We start from the raw sequence: 24,002 nt of genomic DNA, 5'->3' as shown, positions 1-24,002 counted from the left end.
CCCGAATACGGTATTCGGAAAGGCACAAATAATGTGTTTTTTACGAATACTTATTTCGAACAAATACTTAAAAAAATATTTGTATTCGGGAACAAGAAAAACTTTATATCAAAAAGCTGCGTTTCCTCTTGAGACCGCAGTGCATGCCCGGAAGACTGAGTGAGTGAGTGAGTTCAGGAGTCGGGGGGGGGGAGTAAAAGAGGTGACTGACACAGTCACAAATACTTTTCCCCCCTCAACAAATACAAATACAGATACAAATACCGGCTGCTTTGCACACCCCTAATATATATATATATACACACACACACACACACACACACACACACACACACACAATATATACCCTCTATCCAGTGCTATCAGGCAGACTGATGTAACCTGAGGTGCTTCAGGGCTGACAGTTGACTTCCTCAATTGCATGACACTTTGGATTAAAGAGTCTGCTAAATTAGGATGACTGTACTCCCTCTTTTTCCTGGACTTGTCCTCTTTTTTGGGACCTAAATATGGCTGAAATTATCATTTTTTTCATGTTGACATTTGCTTTCTACAGTCAAAATACTTTCTGTGTGTATTAGCATTGCTTTGACGCCTCTCTTTGCGTCCTGCCCTTGGGTTTTGCAAAGCAAAATATGGTCAGCCCTAGCTAAATAAATGTAAATGTGTTACACTACATGAGCCGTTTGTTTCCTATAAATTGAAACTGGCAAAAAATACACTACCTTAAGTTACGGGTTTTAGATATCGGTATTGAGAATAGACAAGTATCGCAAATTTGGAGGAAGATTCAAATCCGTCACTTTTGTTTTCCGGTTGCATTTCGCTGTGACATATTGCCTTCGGTCGGTCCTCCCACCGCTGATTCCAGAACGAGGAAAAAAGTAAAAAAAAAAAAAAAAGGAAATGGTCATCAGATGGAAAGTGGCGAAAGGGGGCGCAAGTTATCTCTAGGTTTTTTATTATTTCTTTCCCGAAACAAGTTTGCATTGTGCTTCGGAATGGAGAAGCAGGTACGGCTCTGTCCATGATACTGTACCACCGAGAGCAGCAGCCTAAAAACTGGCTTAGTGTCTCGGCTCGTTCGGTGGGAAACCAAAGGGCTCCGGCTAAACTCAATACAGTATTTATACGGATTATTATAAGTACCAGTTTCGAGAAAAAAAACTCAAAATACTAACTTTTTCCCGTCTGTCTTTATGAAGTCAGACGTTTTGTACTAGATTAACAGCCCGCTCCTGATTTCTACGTTTTTTGTTGTTTGTTTTGTGTTTTTGTGGCAGGTTCATTAGCATTAAGGTTATTAAGGGTAGCCTGTATAGGTATTCATTAATCAATAGCCGTCAGATTGAATTCGTGATTGCAGCGGACCCAAGCTTTCTGTAGCTGTACTACAGGAGACGTGGGCGTGAACCATCGCTAACTTCTCCTTTGCTTTGCAAAGTGAAACAAATGAAACGTTAACCGCAGCTGAAAGCAACACCTGGACCGGCATTTATCCTAAATATACATACCGTGGTTGGGAGACATCGGGAAAGAGAAATACCGTAAAAATACAATGAATGAAGGTCAGTGTCGGCGCTCCGATTCGGAGAAGGACATCGAGGATGAGCTGCGGACTGTATGGTAAGAGCTTTTATCCATCATATTTAGCAAAATCATACAGCATAACTCGATGTGCTTGTTCAGTCTATCGAAACGCCAAATGATTTCATAATATTCATATATACAATTTTTACTGAAGGAACTGTAGTTAGAATTTGATTATTTTAATTAAAGGGAATAAATGTACTTTTTTAGAGATATATGATCATCAAATGTTGCTCGTATAGGTAAGATAGGCCTACAGTTAGAGAATAAGAATAATACAAAGTTTTCTGTTTTATATGTATAGATGAAAGTTGTTTATTCTGGCGGAAATAGCTCCGTGTTTCGCTCGTCCTCTTTTAATAACCCGCATGTGTGCCTCAGGATTTTACTTTAAAATCCATGTAATTGTAAATGTGGAAAATGTAATTTCGCTAAACTTTATTGATGCTTTACTTGTCAAACTGGGCAGCATAAGCTGCCGTGATGACGGTCTTGCATTACAGATTTAAAATAGCGAAGAAAAATGAAACTGTCGGTTCCTCAGATTGTTTGAAATGTAACAGCTTTATTATTTTCGGCGACCATATCAATGCTATCAGTGTCATTTGAATGGGACACTGAGAACGCCGGAAAGTGGCTTTATGCATTGCTTAAAGAAGGAAATGAACAACATCCATCAGCTACCAATTTTAGGATCAGGACGACACAGGGCACAACCCTCAGCTGCCCTCTGAATTAGTTAGGCCTACTTGATTTTAGTTACTTTAGTTACTTAATTAACTTAACGAGGTGCCGATTAGTCAAACCAGCTGTGTTGAGGGTGGAGTTAACATTTTGACTAACATAATTATCTTTTATGGTAATTTTAAAATTAAAAGTCTATCCATCCATCCATCCATCTTCCAACCGCTTATCTTGGTTCGGGTTGGGGGGTGGAGTATAATTAGGTACCATGTACCATTTACAGATTAATACAAGGTTGCGTATTTTATCACTATTTAAACTGGTAGTAATTTAACCCTTAGAACCCTACAAATGCGAAATGCGTTGATTTTCGCACCCAGCAATCTCAGGCTCGTAACTCTGGTGCGCAATCAGGCATGTATGTTAAGCATTTTCCACCAAAACACACTCCTGCTAATCCACGAAACATCGATATTATTCACAATAGATGGAAAACAAAACGCATATTCCGCAATGATCCACGGGAATGGGAATGGGAGCAGGGAGACAGCAGAGAGTCATCACAGATCGTGTTTAAGGCCAAAGCTATACGTGGTCACATTCGGGTGCATTTAAAAAAGGACAGCTGAAAGGACACCTCACAGCAAATAAAAATACAATAACACCAATAAAATCACACAAAACAAAGCAATGAGTCGTGTGTCTTTAAGCAGATGGAAAGAGAATATGCTTAAAAATACGAGTTTAAATCAAGCTTTTTTCCCACTGTTAGCTGTTGTTCTCTCTTAGGTACTTCGAAGAAGTGTGTGATTTATTTAATTTTTTAGCAATGGTGATGCAGGTAGTGCTAAATGTGCTTGTGGTGTCATGTATGCTTTTATAGTTTCCCAGCAAAGTGCTGAGTCCGAGGGGGGGGGGTTCCACAAAGCAAAATTTCCCAGTTAGCTGGGTTAACCTAAGCTAGAAGTCAAGATTGTCCAATAGGAATACTCCTTACATCAGGGGTCTCCAACTCCGGTGGTGGAGAGCTACTATCCAGTAGGTTTTCTATCCTACCTGGCTACTGATGAGCCACACCTGCTCCTGGTATTTACCTGAGAACTGGTGTGGTTCATCAGAAGCCAGGTAGGATAGAAAACCTACTGGATAGTAGCTCTCCAGGACCGGAGTTGGAGACCTCTGCCTTACATGAACTCCTATATGGCTAGGCATACATTGTACTGGTCATAGGTTGTATCTCTTAACTGTTTTGTTTTTATTTGTGTTTCTGCAATGATTTCGGTCATGGCTGGAGTGAGAAGAACTCAGTATTTCTACTAAAAGCACATGGTCAGCGTGTTTTGACTCAGCCATTATTGACGTTTATGCTGTCATTACATGCAGAATACCAACATGCCCACCATTGCTCCAAATTTGTAATAAACAAAAACAGGCTAAACCACACAGACTAAACAAAATAAAAACAACTTATTTTAACAATAAAAGAGATCAGTGGGTGATTTTATGAACATGTGTGGCTCGATGTGATCATCTCAGCTCTGCCTGCTTCCCGGAAGCAGTTTATACTCATAATTATATGGTAATCTGGGTATGAAGTATAATTCTTTGGAATATTCATCCATCTATCCACCCATTTTCTGGAGCCACTTATCCGATTGGTCATGGGGGGGGACAGGAGACTATCCTGGAGGCTACGGGTGCAAGGCAGGGAACAACCAAGGATGGGGAGCCAACCAATCGCAGGGCACACTCACACCTATGGGCAATTTAGTAACCCCAATTAGCTGCAGCATTTTTTTGGACTGTGGGGGGAAACCGGAGACCCCACAATGACACGGGAAGAACATGCAAACTCCACACACATGGAACCCTTGCGGAGACTTGCACCCAGGTCCCAGGTGCTTACCATGCCCCACCACGCTGCCCCTTGTTGGAATATATGTGAAGATATTTCTGTCAGACATAATGGAGGATTGAGGCTTTTCGTGGATGAACATGGAGAGTTTAATGACGAACACCCATACCCATCATTTATCCCTTTATTTAAACTTTGCCTTAGGATTACCGGCCAATCGCATGGTCCGAAATTATGGGAGAGATCTCATATTGGTTCAAAACAGGACACAGAATTTTATTTTGCATTATGGAACAACTCTGTATTATTCGGGATGAGTGGCAGCCAGGGGTGTAGTTAGAGATGAATGAAAAGGGGGTGAGTCTTTACGGGGGGGGCATGGCAAACATACATATAATTTAAAAAACTATTAATGACTTATGCCAATAAATACACATTTATTTGGGGGAACTAAAGCCCCTCTAAAATAGATCTAACGACTCCCCCTGGTGGCTGGCTTAACTTTCACAACCTATACTACTCCATATGTACTGAAGGAAATCAGCATCTGTATATTGAGCTGAACATGAATAGAATATGGGATCATATCTACTGCCTTCCGTGCTGGCAGCTTAATCCCACCATGATTTAAAAATTAATAGATCTGAACTTCTGTGGTAACAAGAAACTGAGCAAATTGGCTTTGCATGGTGAGTGTTTAACGTTTTAATTTGGGTATGAATGCAGAATGTTATCAGTTCTGGGCAAAGCCTTTCCTCTGCTTCTGCCTCATACTTGTAGTTCAGATTAAATTTACAAGCGATCCTATATCTGTCAGCAGGAAGTCTGCAGCAGCTCTGAATGTGTTGTGTAGGATGGGAGATGAGGGTTCTGTTTCCTGGTCATGCAAGAATAGCTCACATCTGTGTTTGACTTATTACTATAGAGCGACTACTAACATTTTTTTTACATGCATTTTGTTCAAAGATAGAAAACCTGCTTAAATATTAAAACTACTCAAAGCTACCAGCTTTTTGCAGTTTTGGTTTCAAAGGCATTTAGGTCAATTTGGTTTGGATGCCACAACCGAAATAGAAAATCTAAGTGGGCTGGTTTGTGTTTTTATGAGTTAGCTCAGAAGGTGATAAGCGACTGTTGCGGAGTTCTTAGAAAATTGATGACTGTGCCTATTAACAGATTTTACGTTTGCATTTGCCCACGGTCACTTCCACAGAGTTTTGTGCTTAAAAAAGCTACCCCAAGCTGGCCCAAATATATCACACCGTTTTGAGTCTGATTTCCACAGGCTAGACTACACTATGAACAACTTAGATTTACCTTAACGACCAATGTCGGCAGCAGTAAGCCTGCATGATATGAGGAGAATATGAGAAGTCCACCCACACACAGATGGGGGGGGGTTATACCCTCAACTGTGCACAGCAGTGTAAAGTGTGCAGGCCACTGAGCATTTACGGCCCCCAGTGCTTATTATGTGTGATGGAATAATGCTTTCAAATGGAAATACAATATATAATCAACTTGGATATTTCATCATCTTTAATAAAAGATGGATATAGATAATATTTGTGTATATTCTTTCCAGGTATTGATATATTAAATGATTCCATGCCTCACTTATACAAAGAGTTGTATGCTTTGCCATTTCCTGTACCCTGTGTGTTTTTGGGATTAACCCCCATCTAAGCGTGGTCGCTCCCTCCTCCCCAGCCACACATCACAGCATCTGGTCCTGTGTGCTGTAACACTCTCTTGGCGCTCTGTGTGTTTTTTTTTGGGTTAACCTTAGTGCTGTAGTTCTCGAGACTGGTCTTGGTCTCGAAACCGGTCTCAAGACCAATTTTTTTGTGGTCTCGGTCTTGTCTTGGTCTCGGACATAGCGGTCTTGATGGGATGGGGGGAAAAAAGAGAAAACATTATTACAGTGGTGTTATTTGACATAATAAATCATCATTGATTTTATATAGCATCTGTCTATGGGCATTGTGTTGAGCAAGCATTCATTCTATGCTATATGGTAAGTAATTTTAATGATGTTGATATTGAAGTGTAAAGATTACAGTGGGACAATTCCAGTTTATCTATTAATGGATATAACAGTCTATAGCATAGTTATAATTCAATTAAATTTGGTATTTTACATTCATTAGTCTTGGAGGTACAAGTCAATCTGGAGGCTCATTCTCTTCAATTCAAAGCAGAGGATCATTACATAGCTGTATTCATAGCTTACCTGAGGCCTCTGTCCCTGGTATAAGAGACTTAATATGAACATCTTTCTGGTACATCCCATCTCTTTCCCTTGACGAGGTCTGATAAAATGGTTATAGGAGAGGATTGCTGAGAATTTTATTTTCCATCAGGCCTCGTAACTATGACAAATCTGGGAGATTTTAAATGAGAGACATATGGACAATATAATTGAAAAGATAACATGAATTTGATTTAACGAGTAATGACACTTTACAGCAATGCCTTTTTTCTCTACAGTTGATCTGAGTAATGTGATGTCGATTCTAGCCATAGTCTGTTTTCGGTCTTGGTCTCGACCAGCCTTGGTCTTGGTCTCGCCTTAGTGTGTCTTGGTCTTGGTACCCTCAAGTCTCGGCAATGTCTTGGTCTCGGTTTAGGCGGTCTTGACTACAACACTAGTTGACCTTCCCCTCACCCCCACCCCACCAGCTGGTACCACTATGACCTGTCCCGCCACGCTGCCGAGGCACTGCTCCTCTCCAACGGCCGTGACGGCAGCTACCTCCTCCGGAACAGTCAGGAGGGACCCGCCTTCTTCGCCCTGTCTGTCAGGTAGGCCCACCCCCAACAATAACAGCAAGAAAGACAAGCCAGTGACTGCAACCTAACACAGAACAGAACTTTAACAACAAAAAGATATAGGTGGTCACTTTTTTTAAGTTGTGTTGATTTTTCAGGTACTTTTGTCTGTAGCAACATGCAGGGCAAGGATCATAGAGCAGAGTCAAGATTTAGGGTGTTACTCAGGATCCAGTGAGCATGCAATTACTTAGACTGGATATCCTAACCAACTGAGCTAGATGCTGTCCTATGATATGCACTTATTTTGCAATGCTTGGACTGTAAGGCTGTATATGATGTATTAGAATGACTGTATATAATGTATAAGAAATTATTATACCTACTAAAGATTAATTAGGGTACATCTCAAAAAACCAGCAATATCCAAGGCATATCTGATATACACTTTCTTGCATATTAATACATCACAAAACTGCCAATAAAAAGTCTAAACCTAAGATGTAAGAAACACAAATGTATTAATACAGAAGGTCACAGACACAGATGCCTCCATTTGGACAGAATTGAAAGGAGGAATGTGATTGGAGGGTATCTGTAATCCGATTGTCAGTCAAGGGGCGGACTTACCATAAGGCGAGGGTAGGGGGCCCCCGAAAACTAGAGGCCCCATGAAGAACAATATCCAAAACTTACATTCATGTATCTAAGATGAACGATCATTTAAATCAGGCTTCATTCCTGCTCCTTGCAGAGCTTAGGTGCAGCATAAATTTAACTCAGTCAGACCAAACCGCTATTCCCCTTTATCATATAACATGCAGTGTGCATTTGTAGAATGCGCCATAGTAGATGAAATGAAAATCTTTCACTTTGAATTATTTTAGTGAAAGGTGTGAAAGTGAAAGTAATTCATTTATTCAAGGTCAACATAAAGAATCATATTCTCCCCCTGTTTTCTCATGCTATTACCCAGAGCAGCTTTCATGGTTAATACAGAAAATAATGATGAACAAAGGGCAGCAAAAGAAGGTGGCAGCGTCAGAAATGCAGCAGGACTCATTTGTAAGCTTAGGATTTCACTGTGCACTGCAGAGAACGACTGCATTCCCAAACAGATAAGGAAACAAAATGCAGCATTTACACCTTAAATCCTGAATGACTCTGTACAAAACCCCTTTACTGGCTAATTTTCATGCTAAATATTTAACCAATTTGGTAGTCATGTGACTTGCAGAAACACTATATTGCCAAAAGTATTGGGACACCCCTCCAAATCATTGAATTCAGGTGTTCCAATCACTTCCATAGCCACAGGTGTATTAAATCAAGCACCTAGGCATGATGGAGTGGTGGCTCTGAGGCCTGGGATCTGTGCGATATACTGGAAGGTTGCTGGTTCAAATCCTGGGAATGCCCAGAGTGATTCTACTCCATTGGGCCCTTGAGCAAAGCCCTTAACCTGCAATTGCTTCATCCTGGGTATGATGTTAATCTACATCCAGCCCTATAAGGAGGTCCTCCAACTCACAGGGTATAACTTGGGGGTCGGTGGCAGGATTGGCACTCCAGCTACTGGAAAAAACCTCATACTGGTGCATTCGGACTAGTGTGGTGCTGAGGTATCACCCGCCACATGGGCTGTATTCAGGTTCTCATCCCTGAGGTGGTTTGTCATGTGGCAACGCACTGTAATCAGTGCATACTCCTTACCTTACCTAGGCATGCAGACTGCTTATTCAAACATTTGTGAAAGAATGGGTCACTCTCAGGAGCTCAGTGAATTCAAGTGTGGTACCGTAATAGGATGCCACCTGTGCAATAAGTCCATTCATGAAATTTCCTTGCTATTAAATATTCCACAGTCAACTGTTAGTGGTATTATAACAAAGTGGAAGCAACTGGGAACAACAGCAACTCAGCCGCGAAATGGTAGGCCAGGTAAAATTACAGAAGTCGCCAACTGTCTGCAGAGTCAATAGCCACAAACCTCCAAACTCAGCCTTCAGATTAGCTCAAGAACGGTGCATAGATAACTTCATGGAATGCGTTTCCATGACTGAGCAGCTGCATCCAAGCCTTACATCACTAAGTGCAATGCAGTGATGTAAAGCACGCCACCACTGGACTCTAGAGTAGTGGAGACATGTTCTCTGGAGTGAGGAATCACACTTCTCTGTCTGGCATCCGACAGACAAAGTCTGGGTTTGGCGGTTGCCAGGGCAACAGTACTTGCCTGACTGCATTGTGCCAAGTGTAAAGTTTGGTGGAGGGGGGACTATGGTGTGAGATTGTTTTTCAGGGGTTGGGCTTGGTCCTTTATTTCCAGTGAAAGGAACTTTAATGCTGCAGCATTCAAAGCCATTTTGGACAATTTCATGCTCCCAACTTTGTGGGAGCAGTTTGGGGATGGACGAGTCTGGTTTTGGAGGAACTTGACTGGCCCGCACAGAGCCCTGACCTCAACCCGATAGAACACCTTTGGGATGAATTAGAGCAGAGACTGAGAGCCAGACCTTCTCATCCAACATCAGTGCCTGACCTCACAAATGCTCTCATGGAAGAATGGTCAAATATTCCCATAGACACACTCCTGAAACTTGCGGACAGCCTTCCCAGAAGAGTTGAAGCTGTTCTAGCTGCAAAGGGTGGGCCAACTCCATATTAAAGTCTATGTATTAAGTATGGGATGTCATTAAGGTTCATGTGTGTAAAGGCAGGTGTCCCTATACTTTTGGCAATATAGTGTATCTGTATAACTGTTACATGGCAAATACCACATGTCAAATGTGACCACTGACAAGATTGACGCAAAAAATGATACAGCCACCATTGGACTGTGATCTGAATTTCTTCAATTACAAAAATATGATGATTTTTTGTTTTTGTTTTTGTTGCTGGTGGGACATCAGATACTTGCGATGGCCAGTGGTGCAATGCATACATTGGTACGATGACTGTTTTTGCTACCTTGCAGAGCAAAGGACTCAGTGAAACACTTCCACGTGATCCGGAAGGGCAACCGGTACTGCTTCGGGTTCAATGAATTCCCCTCCCTGCGAGAATTCATCAACCACTTTGCCAACCAGCCACTGCTAGGGAGTGAAACGGGTCAGTCTGAACCACTGGGGTTGAGTGAAACGGGTCAGTCTGACCCACTGGGGCTACACAGCCGGTGCCATTAGTTTTGTTAATGCAGGAACTGAATTATATACTTGTAGTCAAATATTTTGAATATAAACAATACAACAAAATTTTACAGCTGAGTTACTTTTAGAAATTCTTGCAATGGATTATAATATGCCTCAATTGGTTTTGAAAAGGAAGGAATGGTAGCTATAAGGAGAACTGTAAACTTATAAATGTTATAGATATAGAGATGTTTTATACACACAGTGGGTACGGAAAGTATTCAGACCCCCTTCAATTTTTCACTCTTTGTTATATTGCAGCCATTTGCTAAAATCATTTCAAATATTTTTTTTTCCTCATTAATGTACACACAGCACCCCATATTGACAGACAAAAAAAAGAATTTTTGAAATTGTTGCACATTTATTTAAAAAAGAAAACTGAAATATCACATGGTCCTAAGTATTCAGACCCTTTGCTCAGTATTTACTGTAGTAGAAGCACCCTTTTGAGCTAATACAGCCATGAGTCTTCTTGGGAAAGATGCAACAAGTTTTTCACACCTGGATTTGGGGATCCTCTGCCATTCCTCCTTGCAGATCCTCTCCAGTTCTGTCAGGTTGGATGGTAAACGTTGGTGGACAGCCATTTTTAGGTCTCTCCAGAGATGCTCAATTGGGTTTAAGTCAGGGCTGTGGCTGGGCCATTCAAGAACAGTCACAGAGTTGTTGTGAAGCCACTCCTTCGTTATTTTAGCTGTGTGCTTGGGGTCATTGTCTTGTTGGAAGGTAAACCTTCGGCCCAGTCTGAGGTCCTTTGCACTCTGGAGAAGGTTTTTGTCCAGGATATCCCTATACTTGGCCGCATTCATCTTTCCCTCGATTGCAACCACTCATCCTGTCCCTGCAGCTGAAAAATACCCCCACAGCATGATGCTGCCACCGCCATGTTTCACTGTGGGGACTGTATTGGACAAGTCATGAGCAGTGCCTGATTGTCTCCACACATACCGCTTAGAATTAAGGCCAAAAAGTTCTATCTTGGTCTCATCAGACCAGAGAATCTTATTTCTCACCATCTCAGAGTCCTTCAGGTGTCTTTTAGCAAACTCCATGCGGGCCGTCATGTGTCTTGCACTGAGGAGAGGCTTCCGACAGGCCACTCTGCCATAAAGCCCTGACTGGTGGAGAGCTGCAGTGATGGTTGACTTTCTGCAACTTTCTCCCATCTCTTGACTGCATCTTTGGAGCTCAACCAAAGTGATCTTTGGGTTCTTCTTTACCTCTCTCACCAAGGCTCTTCTCCCCCGGTAGCTCAGCTTGGTCGGACGGCCAGCTCTAGGAAGGGTTCTGGTCATCCCAAACGTCTTCCATTTAAGGATTATGGAGGCCACTGTGGTCTTGGGAACCTTAAGTACAGCAGAAATTTTTTTGTAACCTTGGCCAGATCTGTGCCTTGCCACAATTCTGTCTCTGAGCTCTTCAGGCAGTTCCTGTGACCTCATGATTCTCATTTGCTCTGACATGCATTGTGAAGTGTAAGGTCTTACTGTATATAGACGGGTGTGTGGCTTTCCTAATCAAGTCCAATCAGTATAATCAAACACAGCTGGAATCAAATGAATGAATGAAGGATGATCAGAAGAAATGGAAAGCACCTGAGTTAAATATATGAGTGTCACAGCAAAGGGTCTGAATACTTAGGACCATGTGATATTTCAGTTTTTCTTTTTTAATAAATCTGCAACAATTTCAAAAATTCTTTTTTTTGTCTGTCAATATGGGGTGCTGTGTGTACATTAATGAGGAAAAAAATATATTTTAAATGATTTTAGCAAATGGCTGCAATATAACAAAGAGTGAAAAATTGAAGGGGGTCTGAATACTTTCCGTACCCACTGTATATATGCACGTATTTTATATATGTATGTGTGTATATATTGTTTCTGCCTGGCAGGGACTCTGATTGTCCTCAAGTTCCCGTACCCCCACACGGTAGAGGAGCCGTCCATCTATGAGTCAGTGCGTGTGCACACGGCCATGAAGACGGGACGCACCGAGAGCGACCTGGTGCCCGACGCCCCGTCCGTAGGTCACCGCCAGATAACGCCTCCTCTATTTACCTCTCTTATGTAACACAGCTGCTCATTAGGCTCTTTTACTCTAAATACGTCAGCGAGAATGCAGTCGTAAGAGTGGAGGGGGACGTAGCTGACAGTTAAAAATTTCGTATCTGAATTGACCACACAGGCAGATCTTGTTGCCCCATCTCTAGACCCAGTGATTGTTTTGCATAATTCAAAATGGCCGCCTTTTGTGTTTCCTCCTGTCCAGCAGCTATTTAGACCCAAAACCCAAATAAAGATGCCGCCATGGGTGTCAGGGCTACAGTCCCAAGTATTTTAGCCCCGATGTCAGTCTTCCTTCAAAAAAAAAGTCAAGCCCCAGGTAGCCCCTGATCTTTTCAGTAGCTAGAAGCTCCCCTGGTTCCCACTCCACCCTGACATGGATCTGTCTCGCATAACTAACCCCCCTGTGCCTCTGAGCAGGGTTATGATAGACTGAAGCATAAAGTGTCTTGTTCAGGGTTACATCAGGGATTCTCCATAGAATTGCAACAGCAGGCTTACGTCTGTCACAACTCTGAGTGCTTTACCATTAGGCAACCCCTTTGCTGATGTCTTGTAACTTAAGCACATGACTGATTTGTCGACTTTTTGGTATGTATTTTTTACAGCTAGGCACAAAGGAAGGATATCTGGTGAAGCAAGGCGGTATAATTAAGGTGAGATTTTCCTGCCATAATAGTCTCGAGAATGAACTTCCTGTTTGCTGTAAACTATGTAGTCATCATTGTCATGATTGGTACCATATATTATTAAATCTTTGTCTAAAAGATGCACAAATTGAAGAGGACTTTCCTTTTCCAGCCATGACTGAAGTAAGGCTAGGGTTGCCATATTTGGTGAGATGAATAAGAGGACTCTGTCACTCACAAAATGTCACAGATATAGAATGTTTAAGTGACGTCAACTTCCGGAAACTTCCCTTAAGTTGATGTCACTCTAGAGCAGCGTGACATGTGGGGATGTGCATATTGTTTAATTTTTAAAGTAAATGTGTGCATGACCCTTACAAACGCTGTGTGATACTACTGAGTGACTGTTGTATATTGAAAATTGATGCCATTTCTTTCACTTGGTACTGTACATTGTACATTGTAACTTGCAACACAGGGTCATAAGGGTTGCAGGGCTAAACCCAGACAAACTGCTGATTTTTGAAAAATTACCAAGACGCCTGGACAGGGGCCCAAAAAGAGGACCTATTCGGGGAAACTGGGATGTATAGTAACTCTAAGCAAGGCTGTCTTATGTAAGGGATTAGTTTTGTCTGCAAATTTATCTCTTTCTCTTCAACATTTTCCCTTTATTTTATTTTGGGAAGTAAACCCTGTATTAGTTTAAGCTGTGGAAAAGCTGAGTTTCTCACTCTGTATTTCTCTCTGAGTGCTTACGTTAGTTTTTTTTTGCTGCTACAGTATGTGCTTTTGGTGAAGCTGTACCCCCTATTGAGAAATATATATTCATTATTAAATTGTTCTGTAACTTAATGACATTTACGCTCTTTATCCCAAATTTGACCAACAAAAAAAGAGTACAGTAGATTTTCCCGTAGGAAACAAAAATTGATAATTATCGACTGATGCCTTCACAGATAAACATAATTACCATAAATATAGAAAAAAATGTCTATAGCATTACATTTACCATAGAAGGCATTTGTATTGAGCTTCATTTCTGAGAGTATATGCTCAGTGATCACATTATTAGGTATACCTACTTAGTATCAGGTGGGGTCCAATTTTGCCCCTGGAGCAAACTGTTTTCTTTAAGGCTTGGACTTGTTATATAGACACACAGTGTGGCCCCTGTCATGCTCCCCTGTTGTTTTTGGGTTTCCCTTTTAGTGTTGATCGGTCTGCCCATTTGCTTCATTAACACCGTATGATTGCTCACAGAAGTGCTGCTGATTGGATGTTTGATTTGTGAGGTTTCATTGCACTGTTCAATTGGTTACTTGAGCAGTAAGTGAACCACATGGCCGTGCTTTAAACTTTGGGCTGCAAATCCATGATTTGCCGCATGGAAAATCAGGCAGTTCACAAGTCACTGAGTGTGCAACCACTCTGTATGTCAGAGTGGTTACAAACATCTGTGTCTTATCCGAGAAAAGTACAAGTGTCATCCATTCTCTGTCACCCAGGACTTCTGTTACTTTAAATGTTCTAATTTAAGAGTTGGTGTCATATTTAAGACTCGTATATAGTAGATTAGTCTTATGTATTATTTGTTATTACACGGTGCATATAGTGTGCATTTTTCACATTTTTATATGGAACGTACGATGTCTTTATTTCATTATTGAATTTTTGTTAATTGTTGTGTTTCAGAACTGGAAAACCCGGTGGTTCACCTTAAATCGAAATGAGCTCAAATATTACAAAGACAAAATGGTGAGTCTGCATAGTTTTGTAAATGGACTGCATTTATATAGTGCTTTTCTACTCCTACGAGTACTCAAAGTGCTTTACAATTCATGCCTCACACTCACCCATCCATACACACATTCACACACCGGTGGCGAAGGCTGCCATGCAAGGCGCCAACCTGCACACCGGGAGCAATTTGGGGTTCAGTGTCTTGCTCAAGGACACTTTGATGGGGTCAGGAAGAACCAGGGCTCGAACCTGCAACCTTCCAGTTGCCAAACGATACCACTACCTCCTGCGCCACCATCTTTTGTTTTTTTTTTGTAAATTCCCAAATGGTTATGCATAATGGGCCGTCAACCCAGTGGCTGTCAGATCCACTCCTCTTTGGAAGACAATCCACTGTAAGTGGAGTACTTCTATGGCAGGGGTATTTGGTTAAGTTGCTTAGGATGCTGTGCCTTGATCAGAAGGCCACCGGTTCACGTCCCAAGGCAGTGTGGTGTCATATTTGAGCCCTTCACCAAGGCCTTTAATCACAGCTACACCAAAGACTGACCCTGCTCTCTCATAGAAGCATCTGCTAAATAGTTTAATAAATAAATCTCCATAGCAAAGATGAATGTGACCCTGTCTCTGCCACATCCAGTTTGATGAGCCAATCCGCACCCTGGACCTGACGGCATGTTCAGCAGTCCAGTTTGATTACTCTCAGGAAAGAGTCAACTGCTTTTGGTGAGTCTACCTCCTCTCCTTTTACACTATGAATATCCAACTGAGTCCTTTGCAGGCTGTATGTATCTGTCCTCTAATGTGTCCCCATGTTACTTATTTCGACATATTTCCATTTTTGATTTTTACTATCTATAGAACATTTCATGTTGTATGAACTTTATTTTTTTACTACATTTAGGACATACAATGCCCAATGTCATGTAAATTATTGGCATAAAGTACCACGCTATTAAAGATGAACTTAAACCAGTGAAATACCTCAGAATGAAAACAGCAATCACTTCCTGGTTTTTCTTCCTACAGTACCAGTTTTTTTTATCTCTTTTGTTTGTGACTCTCTAAGTCAGTCAGTTTTGATTATTAGGTGGGAGAAAGGGACTCCATATGAGCGGAATTTTAACATGTGACTTTTGTTGTAGTCCACTTCAACCATGGAGTTAAAAAGAACCATAACAATAAAAATAAAAACAAAAGATGAATGTTTACTCTCCTGTGAAATAGACTAGGGGAAAAAGCCAGTAGCAAAGATTTCATTGATGATTACAAGAATACACTAATAGTAATGATATTTAGGAATATACTGGATTATATAATATTAAAAATATTTATTATCCGTGGCATGAATGTTAGCTGGACAGGTTTCTTCCCAGCTGTTTTCTTTACAGCAATGCTGAATGTTCCAGAATGTTAAAACGTGTCTCTCCAAATGTTTCACTTCCTGTCTTGCAAAAATAAAAAAAACAATAAATAGACCAAAGTGAAGTTGAACAAAGCTGCAGTGCTCTTCACTGCAGAAAAGAGGAACTGCAAATAGGGTGAGAGTCGAAAGAAAATGCTGACATCTGCACTCAGATCAAACCTGAATTCACTGGGCTTAGTTTGAAGATGTTCCCCTTCATGCTGAATGTCTGGAATGTTATCAGAGGAGCAGTCAATGATTACCTACAGCATATTTTTTTAAGTGGGTATGCAGATTTGTTATCAGCAGATAAACTGGCAGGCCAAACAAAAGTCACCATTTGAATTTAAATCAGAAAGTACTTAAGAGCCAATAATTGGATCATGCCTAGCAACATTATGCAGCAACAAAGTCAAGAGAGCTGAGTACCTGAATCTACTGAATGGCCAGGTTATCCCATCAATGGATTTTTTTCTTTCTTAATGTGTACTATGTGTGCTATCAGGGTAGTAGGCCCGTAGATCACCATTGTTGATTTGGTGGCTTATTACAGAGGCAGTTTTTTCCCTTGTAACTTCCACTCTGTCTTGCTAACTCAGCCTGGTGTTTCCTGAGAGAACATTCTACCTTTGTGCTAAGACTGGAGTGGAGGCGGATGAATGGATAAAGATACTGCGGTGGAAACTAGTGAGTAGCAGACAAACTGACCAATCTGGTGCTTGCTGCTCAAAGGGGCATGTCCAGTTACGCTCCCTGGAATAATAATAATAATAATAATAATAATAATACATTTTATTTATAAAGCGCTTTTCAAGACACTCAAAGACGCTTCACAACACAATAGAATAAAATAGCACACAATTTATAACATAAAATCAAACATTAAAAGCAATTTTAAACAGGTGAGTTTTGAGTTCTTTCTTAAAAGTAGGGAGATCAGAGCAGTCGCGGAGGGATTTGGGCAGTGAGTTCCAAAGGGTGGGGGCAGCGATGGAGAAGGCTCTGTCCCCCCAGGTTCGGAGCTTGGTCCTACAGGGCAGGGACAGGAGGTTCGAGCTGGATGAGCGTAGGGAGCGAGATGGAGTGTGGTGATGGAGCAGGTCTGTGAGGTAAGAAGGGGCCAGGTTGTGGAGTGCTTTGAATGTGATGAGAAGGATTTTGAAGTGGATGCGCTGAGGGACGGGGAGCCAGTGAAGCTTTTGGAGGACGGGTGATGTGTTCACGTGAGCGGGTTTGGGTAAGGAGCCGGGCAGCGGAATTCTGAATATACTGTAGTCTGTTGAGAGTTTTGGATGGTGAACCGTAGAGGATGCTATTGCAGTAATCGATTCTGGATGTGATGAATGCGTGGATGAGAGTTTCAGCGGCAGAGAAGGTGAGTGATGGGCGGAGACGGGCTATGTTTTTAAGGTGAAAGAATGTAGCCCGGGTTATGTGCTTGACGTGGGGTTCAAATGAAAGAGTGGGATCTAGGAGTACACCGAGGTTACGGATGAGTGGGGATGGAGAGAGTATGGTGTTATCAAAGTGCACAGTGGAATGTAGTGAGGATTTGGTGATGTTGTGTGGACCGATGATGATGAAGTCTGTTTTGTCGCTGTTTAGTTTGAGGAAATTATGATTCATCCAGTTTTTAATGTCTGTTAGACAGTGGGAGAGAGTGGAGTGGATGCTGGGGTTGATGGATGTTGTGGAGATGTAAAGTTGGATGTCGTCAGCGTAGCAATGAAAGCGGAGACCGTGACGACGAATGATATTGCCGAGAGGGAGGATGTAGAGAATGAAAAGGAGAGGACCAAGCACCGAACCCTGGGGAACCCCCTGCTGCACGGGGGCTATGGTAGATGAGCAATGATTAATGTGGATAAACTGTTGCCGATTTCTGAGATAGGACTGGAGCCAGAAGAGAGCAGAGCCGGTGATGTTCAGTAAATTTTTGAGGCGAGACAGGAGGATGGAGTGACTGATAGTGTCGAAGGCTGCAGTGAGGTCCAGGAGGATGAGGATGGAGAGGTGGCCAGAGTCAGAGGAGAGGAGAAGGTCATTAGTGATTTTGAGTAGAGCTGTTTCGGTGCTGTGTTTAGGACGGAATCCAGACTGGAATGGTTCATAGAGACTGTTGAAAGTAAGGTGGGTTTGGAGTGGGGCGGCAACTACACGTTCCAGGATTTTAGACAGAAAGGGGAGGTTGGATATGGGACGGAAATTAGCACAGTTGTCGGGGTCGAGGGTAGGTTTTTTGAGAATGGGGGTAATAGCAGCCAGCTTGAGAGACTGTGGAACAGAACCGGAGGAAAGGGAGGAGTTTATAATTTGGGTGATCAGTGGAGAGAGAACAGGAAGACAGGCTTTGATGAGAGGAGAGGGAATAGGGTCCAAGGAACATGTGGAAGTTTTAATGCCAGAAAACAGTTTTGTCAGGTGAGCAGGGGAAATGGGTGTGAAATGAGAGAGCTGTTGATGGGGCGGAGGAGGATCAGGTGGAACAGTGTGGGAGGAGGAAAGGTCAATTGAACTGTAAACAGAATCTATTTTGGACTGAAAAAATGATTGAAATTGATTGCATTTGTCAGTGGTGAAGGAAGATGAGGTAGTATTGTTAGGCTTTAGGAGTGTGTTTATTGTGGAAAAGAGAGCTTTAGGGTTATTGGAACCTGAGTAGATGAGGTTGGAGTAGTATTTGGACCGGGCAGAGTTTAATGTGTCTTTGTATTGCTGTATGTAATCTGTGTAAATTTGGAAATGAACAGTTAAACCAGATTTCTTGTACAGTCTCTCAAGCTGGCGCTTACGAGACTTCATTTGATGAAGTTCAGGAGTGTACCAGGGGGCAGTATAAGTGAAAGAGACGGTTTTAGTTTTGGTGGGGGCCAGTTCGTCAAGACAGTAGGAGAGGGTATTATTGTAATGAGTGACAAGTTCAGAAGGGTTATCAGACAGAGGGGAAGGGAAGGTAGGCAGTTTAGAGGAAAGAAGAACAGAAAGAGCAGTAGTGTCAATGGATTTTAGATTTCTGAAGGTTATTGTACGTTTTGCTTTATGGGCTGTGAGTGGGATTTGTATGTTAAAAGTTATGGCAAAGTGGTCAGATATGCAAAGATTATGGCTGGAGAGATTGTTGATTGTGGGACCATTGGAGCAAACCAAATCAAGAATGTGACCATGAGTATGAGTGGGGAAATTAACATATTGTGAATGTCCTACTGTCACCCGTTGTGTTCAAAATCAGCACAGCATGTCTTGTGTGATTATATTGCTACGATTAGAGCTTCTTGGGACTCCTACTCTGCAAGCCGAGTCCTGCTTGCTTATCGGTGTGCATCTGTGTAAATATTGTTTTTCACATTAGAACATAAGATATTTACAAACGAGAGGATTCCATTTGGTCCATCAATCTCGTTTGGGGAGAATTCAGCTGATTTAAAATTGTTTAAAAACTTATCTAGCTCTGATTTAAAGTAAGCAAAGGTTTTAGCTTGTACTTCACTAACAGGAAGTACCTCTCCTAAATCCATCTTGGCTATCCCTTAGAATGTTATTCGAATGCAGGTAATCTACCATTTTCATTTGGATTATAGCTTCCGTTACTTTTTCAGTTATGCAAGTTAAACTGATTGGCCTATAGTTTGCTGGATTACTTCTATCCCCTTTTTTGAATATGGGTGTTATATTAGCATGCTTCCAATCTGATGGTACCACACCCGCAAATAACGATTTGTGGAATATTTAAGTTAAAGGTTGGCTAAAAATATCCCTCATATCTTTTAAAACTATAGGTAAGATGCCATCAGGGCTCTGCGATTTATTTATTTTGAGCTTAGCTAGGCTTTGTAGCACATCAATTTCAGTTATACAAATATCGGTCAAAGAACAAGCAGGATTATGTTTTGGAATTTATTTTTTTTTTTTCTTTATCAGGCCCTGATCCATGCATCTACTTATCCTATATGCATCCATATATTAAGTGTTAAGTTCTATTGTCATATCTGTTCTGAGTAACAATTGCAGGGGAGGGGGCAGGTGAATGGAGGGACAACAATAATAAGAGAAGAATAAATAATGCATAGGATGCAATGGCGATACGGATGGGCAAATAGACCACAAAACAGTAAATAATGTGCAGAAGTGGAATATTTATGTATAGTGTGCAATAGTTTAATATGTAAGGGTTTGAAATAGAAGGCTACGCTTTTTTCTTTTTTAACTGTTTTATTAAGATTTACAATTCCCACTGATACTGCTGTGTGGTCTGTGAAATGGTTTGTTTTGCTTGTCTCATTGCACTGCTGTAGACATACTAATTAATCTTAAATTAGTAACATACCCCCTTGTGTCTTTCTTCAAGTCACAGATAAAAAAAGGTCGATGACAGAGAAGACAGCATCCGGAGTGAATCCCGGTAGCGATGATCCATTAAGTGAAAGTCTTAGGTAAACATAGTTCCTGTTAAATATGGTGTTCATACCATTCTATTTGCACTAAAGTGGTTTGGGGAATTCTGCAATGGTCAGAATTGGCAGACAGCAAGTTCGATTGTTCTGTGAAGGAGTTCTCTGTGAGGTGGTTGGACTTTGAAATGAAAGCCTAGCTATTTTCTCTCAAAAAAAAAAAAAATCAGGATTGCAAAATCTTGTCCTCACCATTTTTTTTCTGTTTTTTTTTATTTTTATTATTAATTTATTTTGTATATTACATATTTTTATATACAGATGCTTCTCGCTTCACGATGGTTTGACTTTACGATGATGTGATACTGATCCACACTTAGTAGTCTTCAGAGCACACTTTGTATTCTGATCTCTTCCCGGGCGATATGCCGTACGATAATCTATACTGATTCCGGGCAATGGCAGTATCTACACTCACAATCGCTACAGAGACTGGAAGTGTGACTGCGTAAACACGTCATACAGTGCTAAACAACATATTGTACAGTTACTTATTTATAATATCATATTTATATTCAGCTTACTATATCCCATTTGGAAGTCAGGCATCATCAGGCGTCAACTGACTGAAATGGGACTTTCAGTCCCTATCTGGAAAGGGAAGGGTTATCGCCTGGATTGAGGGGGATAACACTGCTCTCAGTGCCAGGTAGTGCTAGGGTCATCCTTAACAGGATGCATGATCACTTCCTCGCCTGTCAGCGACCGGAGCGGTCTGGTTTTATGCCTAAGAAGTCTACCATTGACCATATCCTGGCACTGAGGGTTCTCATCGAGCACAAGCGTGAATATCGGCAGAGGTTCTTTGCAGCCTTTGTCGATTTTCGTAAAGCGTTTGACTCTCCCCCTGAAGTTGTTGGACGTCATATCCGGCTTATACACTGGTACTGTGAGTGCTGTGCAGAGTGGAGGGAGAACCTCTGTGTTCTTCCCAGTTGATTCTAGGCTTCACCAGGGGTGTGTTCTTGCTCCTACTCTGTTCAATGCTTGTATGGACTGGGTGTTGGGCAGGGTTGTGGGGTCCAGCAGCTGTGGGGCATCTGTTGGTGAAGAAAGATTTACTGATCTTGAATTTGTCTACGATGCAGTGAACTTAGCAGAGTCAATGGAGGCTCAGATTGTGGCTCTAGAGAGACTAACTGAGGAGTCTAAATGTCTGCGATTGTGGGTGTCCTGGATAAAGACCAAGATCCAGGCGACTTCTTAGCCACAGCCATCAGTAGTGTGTCTGTCTGTGGGGAGATTATCGACTGAGAGATTTACTTATCTCAGCAGTGACATCCATGTGAACTCTTCCTATGAAGTCATTAAACTGATTGGGAGAACATGGGGGGTCATGAGGTCGCTGGAAAGGGGTGTGTGGCTCCCGATATCATTGCAAGAGGACGAAGGTCCAAGTCTTTAGAGTCCTGGTGCTCCTGGTCTTGCTTTATGGCTGGGAGACATGGACGTGATCCAGTGAGCTGAGACGAAGACTGGACTCCTTTGGTACTGTGTCTCTTCGGAGAATCCTTCAGTACTGCTGGTTTCACTTTGTGTCAAATGAGCGGTTTCTAGAGGAATCCCGAATGAGGCACATTACCTGCATTGTGAGGGAGCGTCAGTTACAGCACTACGGCCATGTGGCGCGTTTCACTGAGGGTGATCCGGCTTACAGGGTCCTCATTGCTGAGGACCCAAGTGGCTGGACCAGGCCGAAGGGATGCCCATGTACCACCTGGCTGCAGCAGATGGATGGCCATTTCCGGGGGGTGGGACTAGACCGTGTGTCTGCCTGGGGGGTTACCAACCAGGACCCCAAGGAGTTTCGCTGTGTGGTGGGTGCGGCAACACAGCGCATGCTCCCCAACCTGACATGACCTTACTATACTGTCAACTTATGAAAAGTTCTTCGGAACTTAAACCCATCGCAAGTCGAGGAGCATCTGTGAATGTAATCTTTGCCATTTACATACTTCTCACCTCTGGTTATATTTTCATGTTAACTCTCGCGGCAGACTGTTAAATACAGGCTATTGCTTTGCTTTACTTTAGCCCCTGTGATGTTTATCAAGTAGAGTGCGCCAGGCTGACATCATTTTAAGAGTCTTTCTCAACCCGGTCCTTGGGGACACCCCCAGACAGTCCCAGGAGCTGGGAGGGACACTCTGGCATGGGGTTGGGAGGGAGTATAAAACGTGGACTGGCAGGGGATCCCTGAGGACCGTGTTGTGAAACTGTCTCAAGCACCTGTGGACCACACTTTATTATCATGGGTGTTTGAACTTGGCTCCTGCTGTATGCCTCCTTTTAGAGGGAACATTTACAGTTAAACATCACCACGTGTAATATAAGAATGCTGTGTTGTTGTGTAACTTACTGTATTCATAAATATTGAAAAATATCATTGTTAAAATGCATTTTCATCAAATCAGCAGCAGAGTAACCCCCACAGAAGGAGTTTCCTATTTTAGAATGACCAAGTCAGAGTCCTGACCTCGATCCCATGGAGAAGCTGCAGCGTGACAGTTCTGTATCGAGGACTGGCCAAAATAGTGTCAGTCAAAAGTTTGGACACACCAAGCCATCTAGCATCACACCACCAGTTGGCCACCTGACCTAAACACAGTAGAAATGGTTTTGACCAGGGAGTGAAGGAAAAGTGTCCAATAAGTGCTCAGCATCTGTGGGACCTCATTTAGGACAGCTAGAAAGCATCCCAGGAGGCCACCTCCTGAAAGTGGTGTGCAGGAGACAGTAGGGTCAACCAGTACTTGGAGAAACTGGGAGTAAGAGCCTTGCTTAAGGGCCTAATGAAGGGATCACTCTACAGACCCAGGGATTTGAACCAGCAACCTTCTGAGTCTCAACCCACAGAGCTCCTTCCCTGCAACATTTTTTCTTTATTGAATACTTTTTTGGTCTTTGCATAATTCCATATGTATTTTAATTTTGATGTCTACATCTTAGAAAAAATATAAAGACAACACTGCAAATAAACCTTTCTGTGGGTAGGTGTGTCCAAAATTTTGACTGGCACTGTACCTCTTGAGCGCTGCACAGATCTGATAAGCAGCTACAGAAAGCATTTGGTCAAGGGTTTAGCCATTACAGGAGGTTTTAGCAGTCACAGAATATAAGGGTTGACATACTTTTTCCATCAGTAACCTGTAATATTTAAACTATATGTTCTCAATAAAGATATGGCAATGTAGCTTTTGAGTTGTGTGTTATTTGGTATTACATGAATTCATTCATTCAAAAAGTTCTTGTAAGAGTTACAGAATTGACCTGTAATTTACAAATGAAATGTATTAATACAAATTAAAACACCAACGTGCCTTTCACAAGCCTCTGAGATACAGTAAGTACCAATGAAACAAAGAGGCAGTACAGCTTTCTTCTACACATGGAATATTAGTAAACCAACATGCAGGTAGTTGATCTAGGTGGGTCAATATTATAAAGATTAAAAAAACAGCAATCACCCATAAAGCAAAACTGCAAATACTTATGTTCTACTGGACAACTCGGCATGTTAATATAGTAAATATTGGCAAACAAAAGGAGACTTTACACAAAGAGAGAGCTCATAAATAAATCATATCCTGGTTCATCTAAAGCCATGAAACCATAA

The 24,002-nt window shown here is 41.9% G+C and overlaps 1 protein-coding gene across 2 annotated transcripts; it reads left to right on the top strand.

The window, feature by feature from the left end:
• Positions 1–898: 898 nt before the first annotated feature.
• On the top strand, positions 899–23,579 carry dapp1 (dual adaptor of phosphotyrosine and 3-phosphoinositides). 2 transcript variants are annotated; one of them, XM_023793762.2, is made up of 9 exons: positions 899–1,626; positions 6,812–6,934; positions 9,879–10,012; positions 11,990–12,120; positions 12,770–12,817; positions 14,486–14,548; positions 15,174–15,259; positions 16,538–16,625; positions 20,284–23,579. In XM_023793762.2, exons 1-9 carry the CDS (start codon positions 1,559–1,561, stop codon positions 20,305–20,307), a joined length of 765 nt encoding a protein of 254 aa, XP_023649530.1. In that variant the 5' UTR covers positions 899–1,558; the 3' UTR covers positions 20,308–23,579. The 2 variants fall into 2 exon arrangements, with proteins under 2 accessions (XP_023649530.1, XP_023649528.1); XM_023793760.2 differs by lacking the exon at positions 20,284–23,579 and having other exon boundaries at positions 912–1,013; positions 1,445–1,626; positions 16,538–17,160.
• The last annotated feature ends 423 nt before the right edge of the window (positions 23,580–24,002 follow it).

This window comes from Paramormyrops kingsleyae, chromosome 25, assembly GCF_048594095.1.
Source record: "Paramormyrops kingsleyae isolate MSU_618 chromosome 25, PKINGS_0.4, whole genome shotgun sequence".
Lineage (NCBI taxonomy): Eukaryota > Metazoa > Chordata > Actinopteri > Osteoglossiformes > Mormyridae > Paramormyrops > Paramormyrops kingsleyae.
The sequence above is the reverse complement of the archived record's forward strand: the minus strand, read 5'-3'. Positions and strand labels throughout refer to the sequence as shown.

What these genes read in the sequence shown, in the direction of transcription:
- dapp1 (XM_023793760.2), top strand. Translation starts at nt 1,559, where the DNA reads ATGAATGAAGGTCAGTGTCGGCGCTCCGATTCGGAGAAGGACATCGAG. An exon ending in ACTGCTAGGGAGTGAAACGG is followed by an intron (nt 10,013 to 11,989) that starts GTCAGTCTGAAC and finishes TCTGCCTGGCAG; the next exon opens with GGACTCTGATTGTCCTCAAG. An exon ending in AATATTACAAAGACAAAATG is followed by an intron (nt 14,549 to 15,173) that starts GTGAGTCTGCAT and finishes TGCCACATCCAG; the next exon opens with TTTGATGAGCCAATCCGCAC.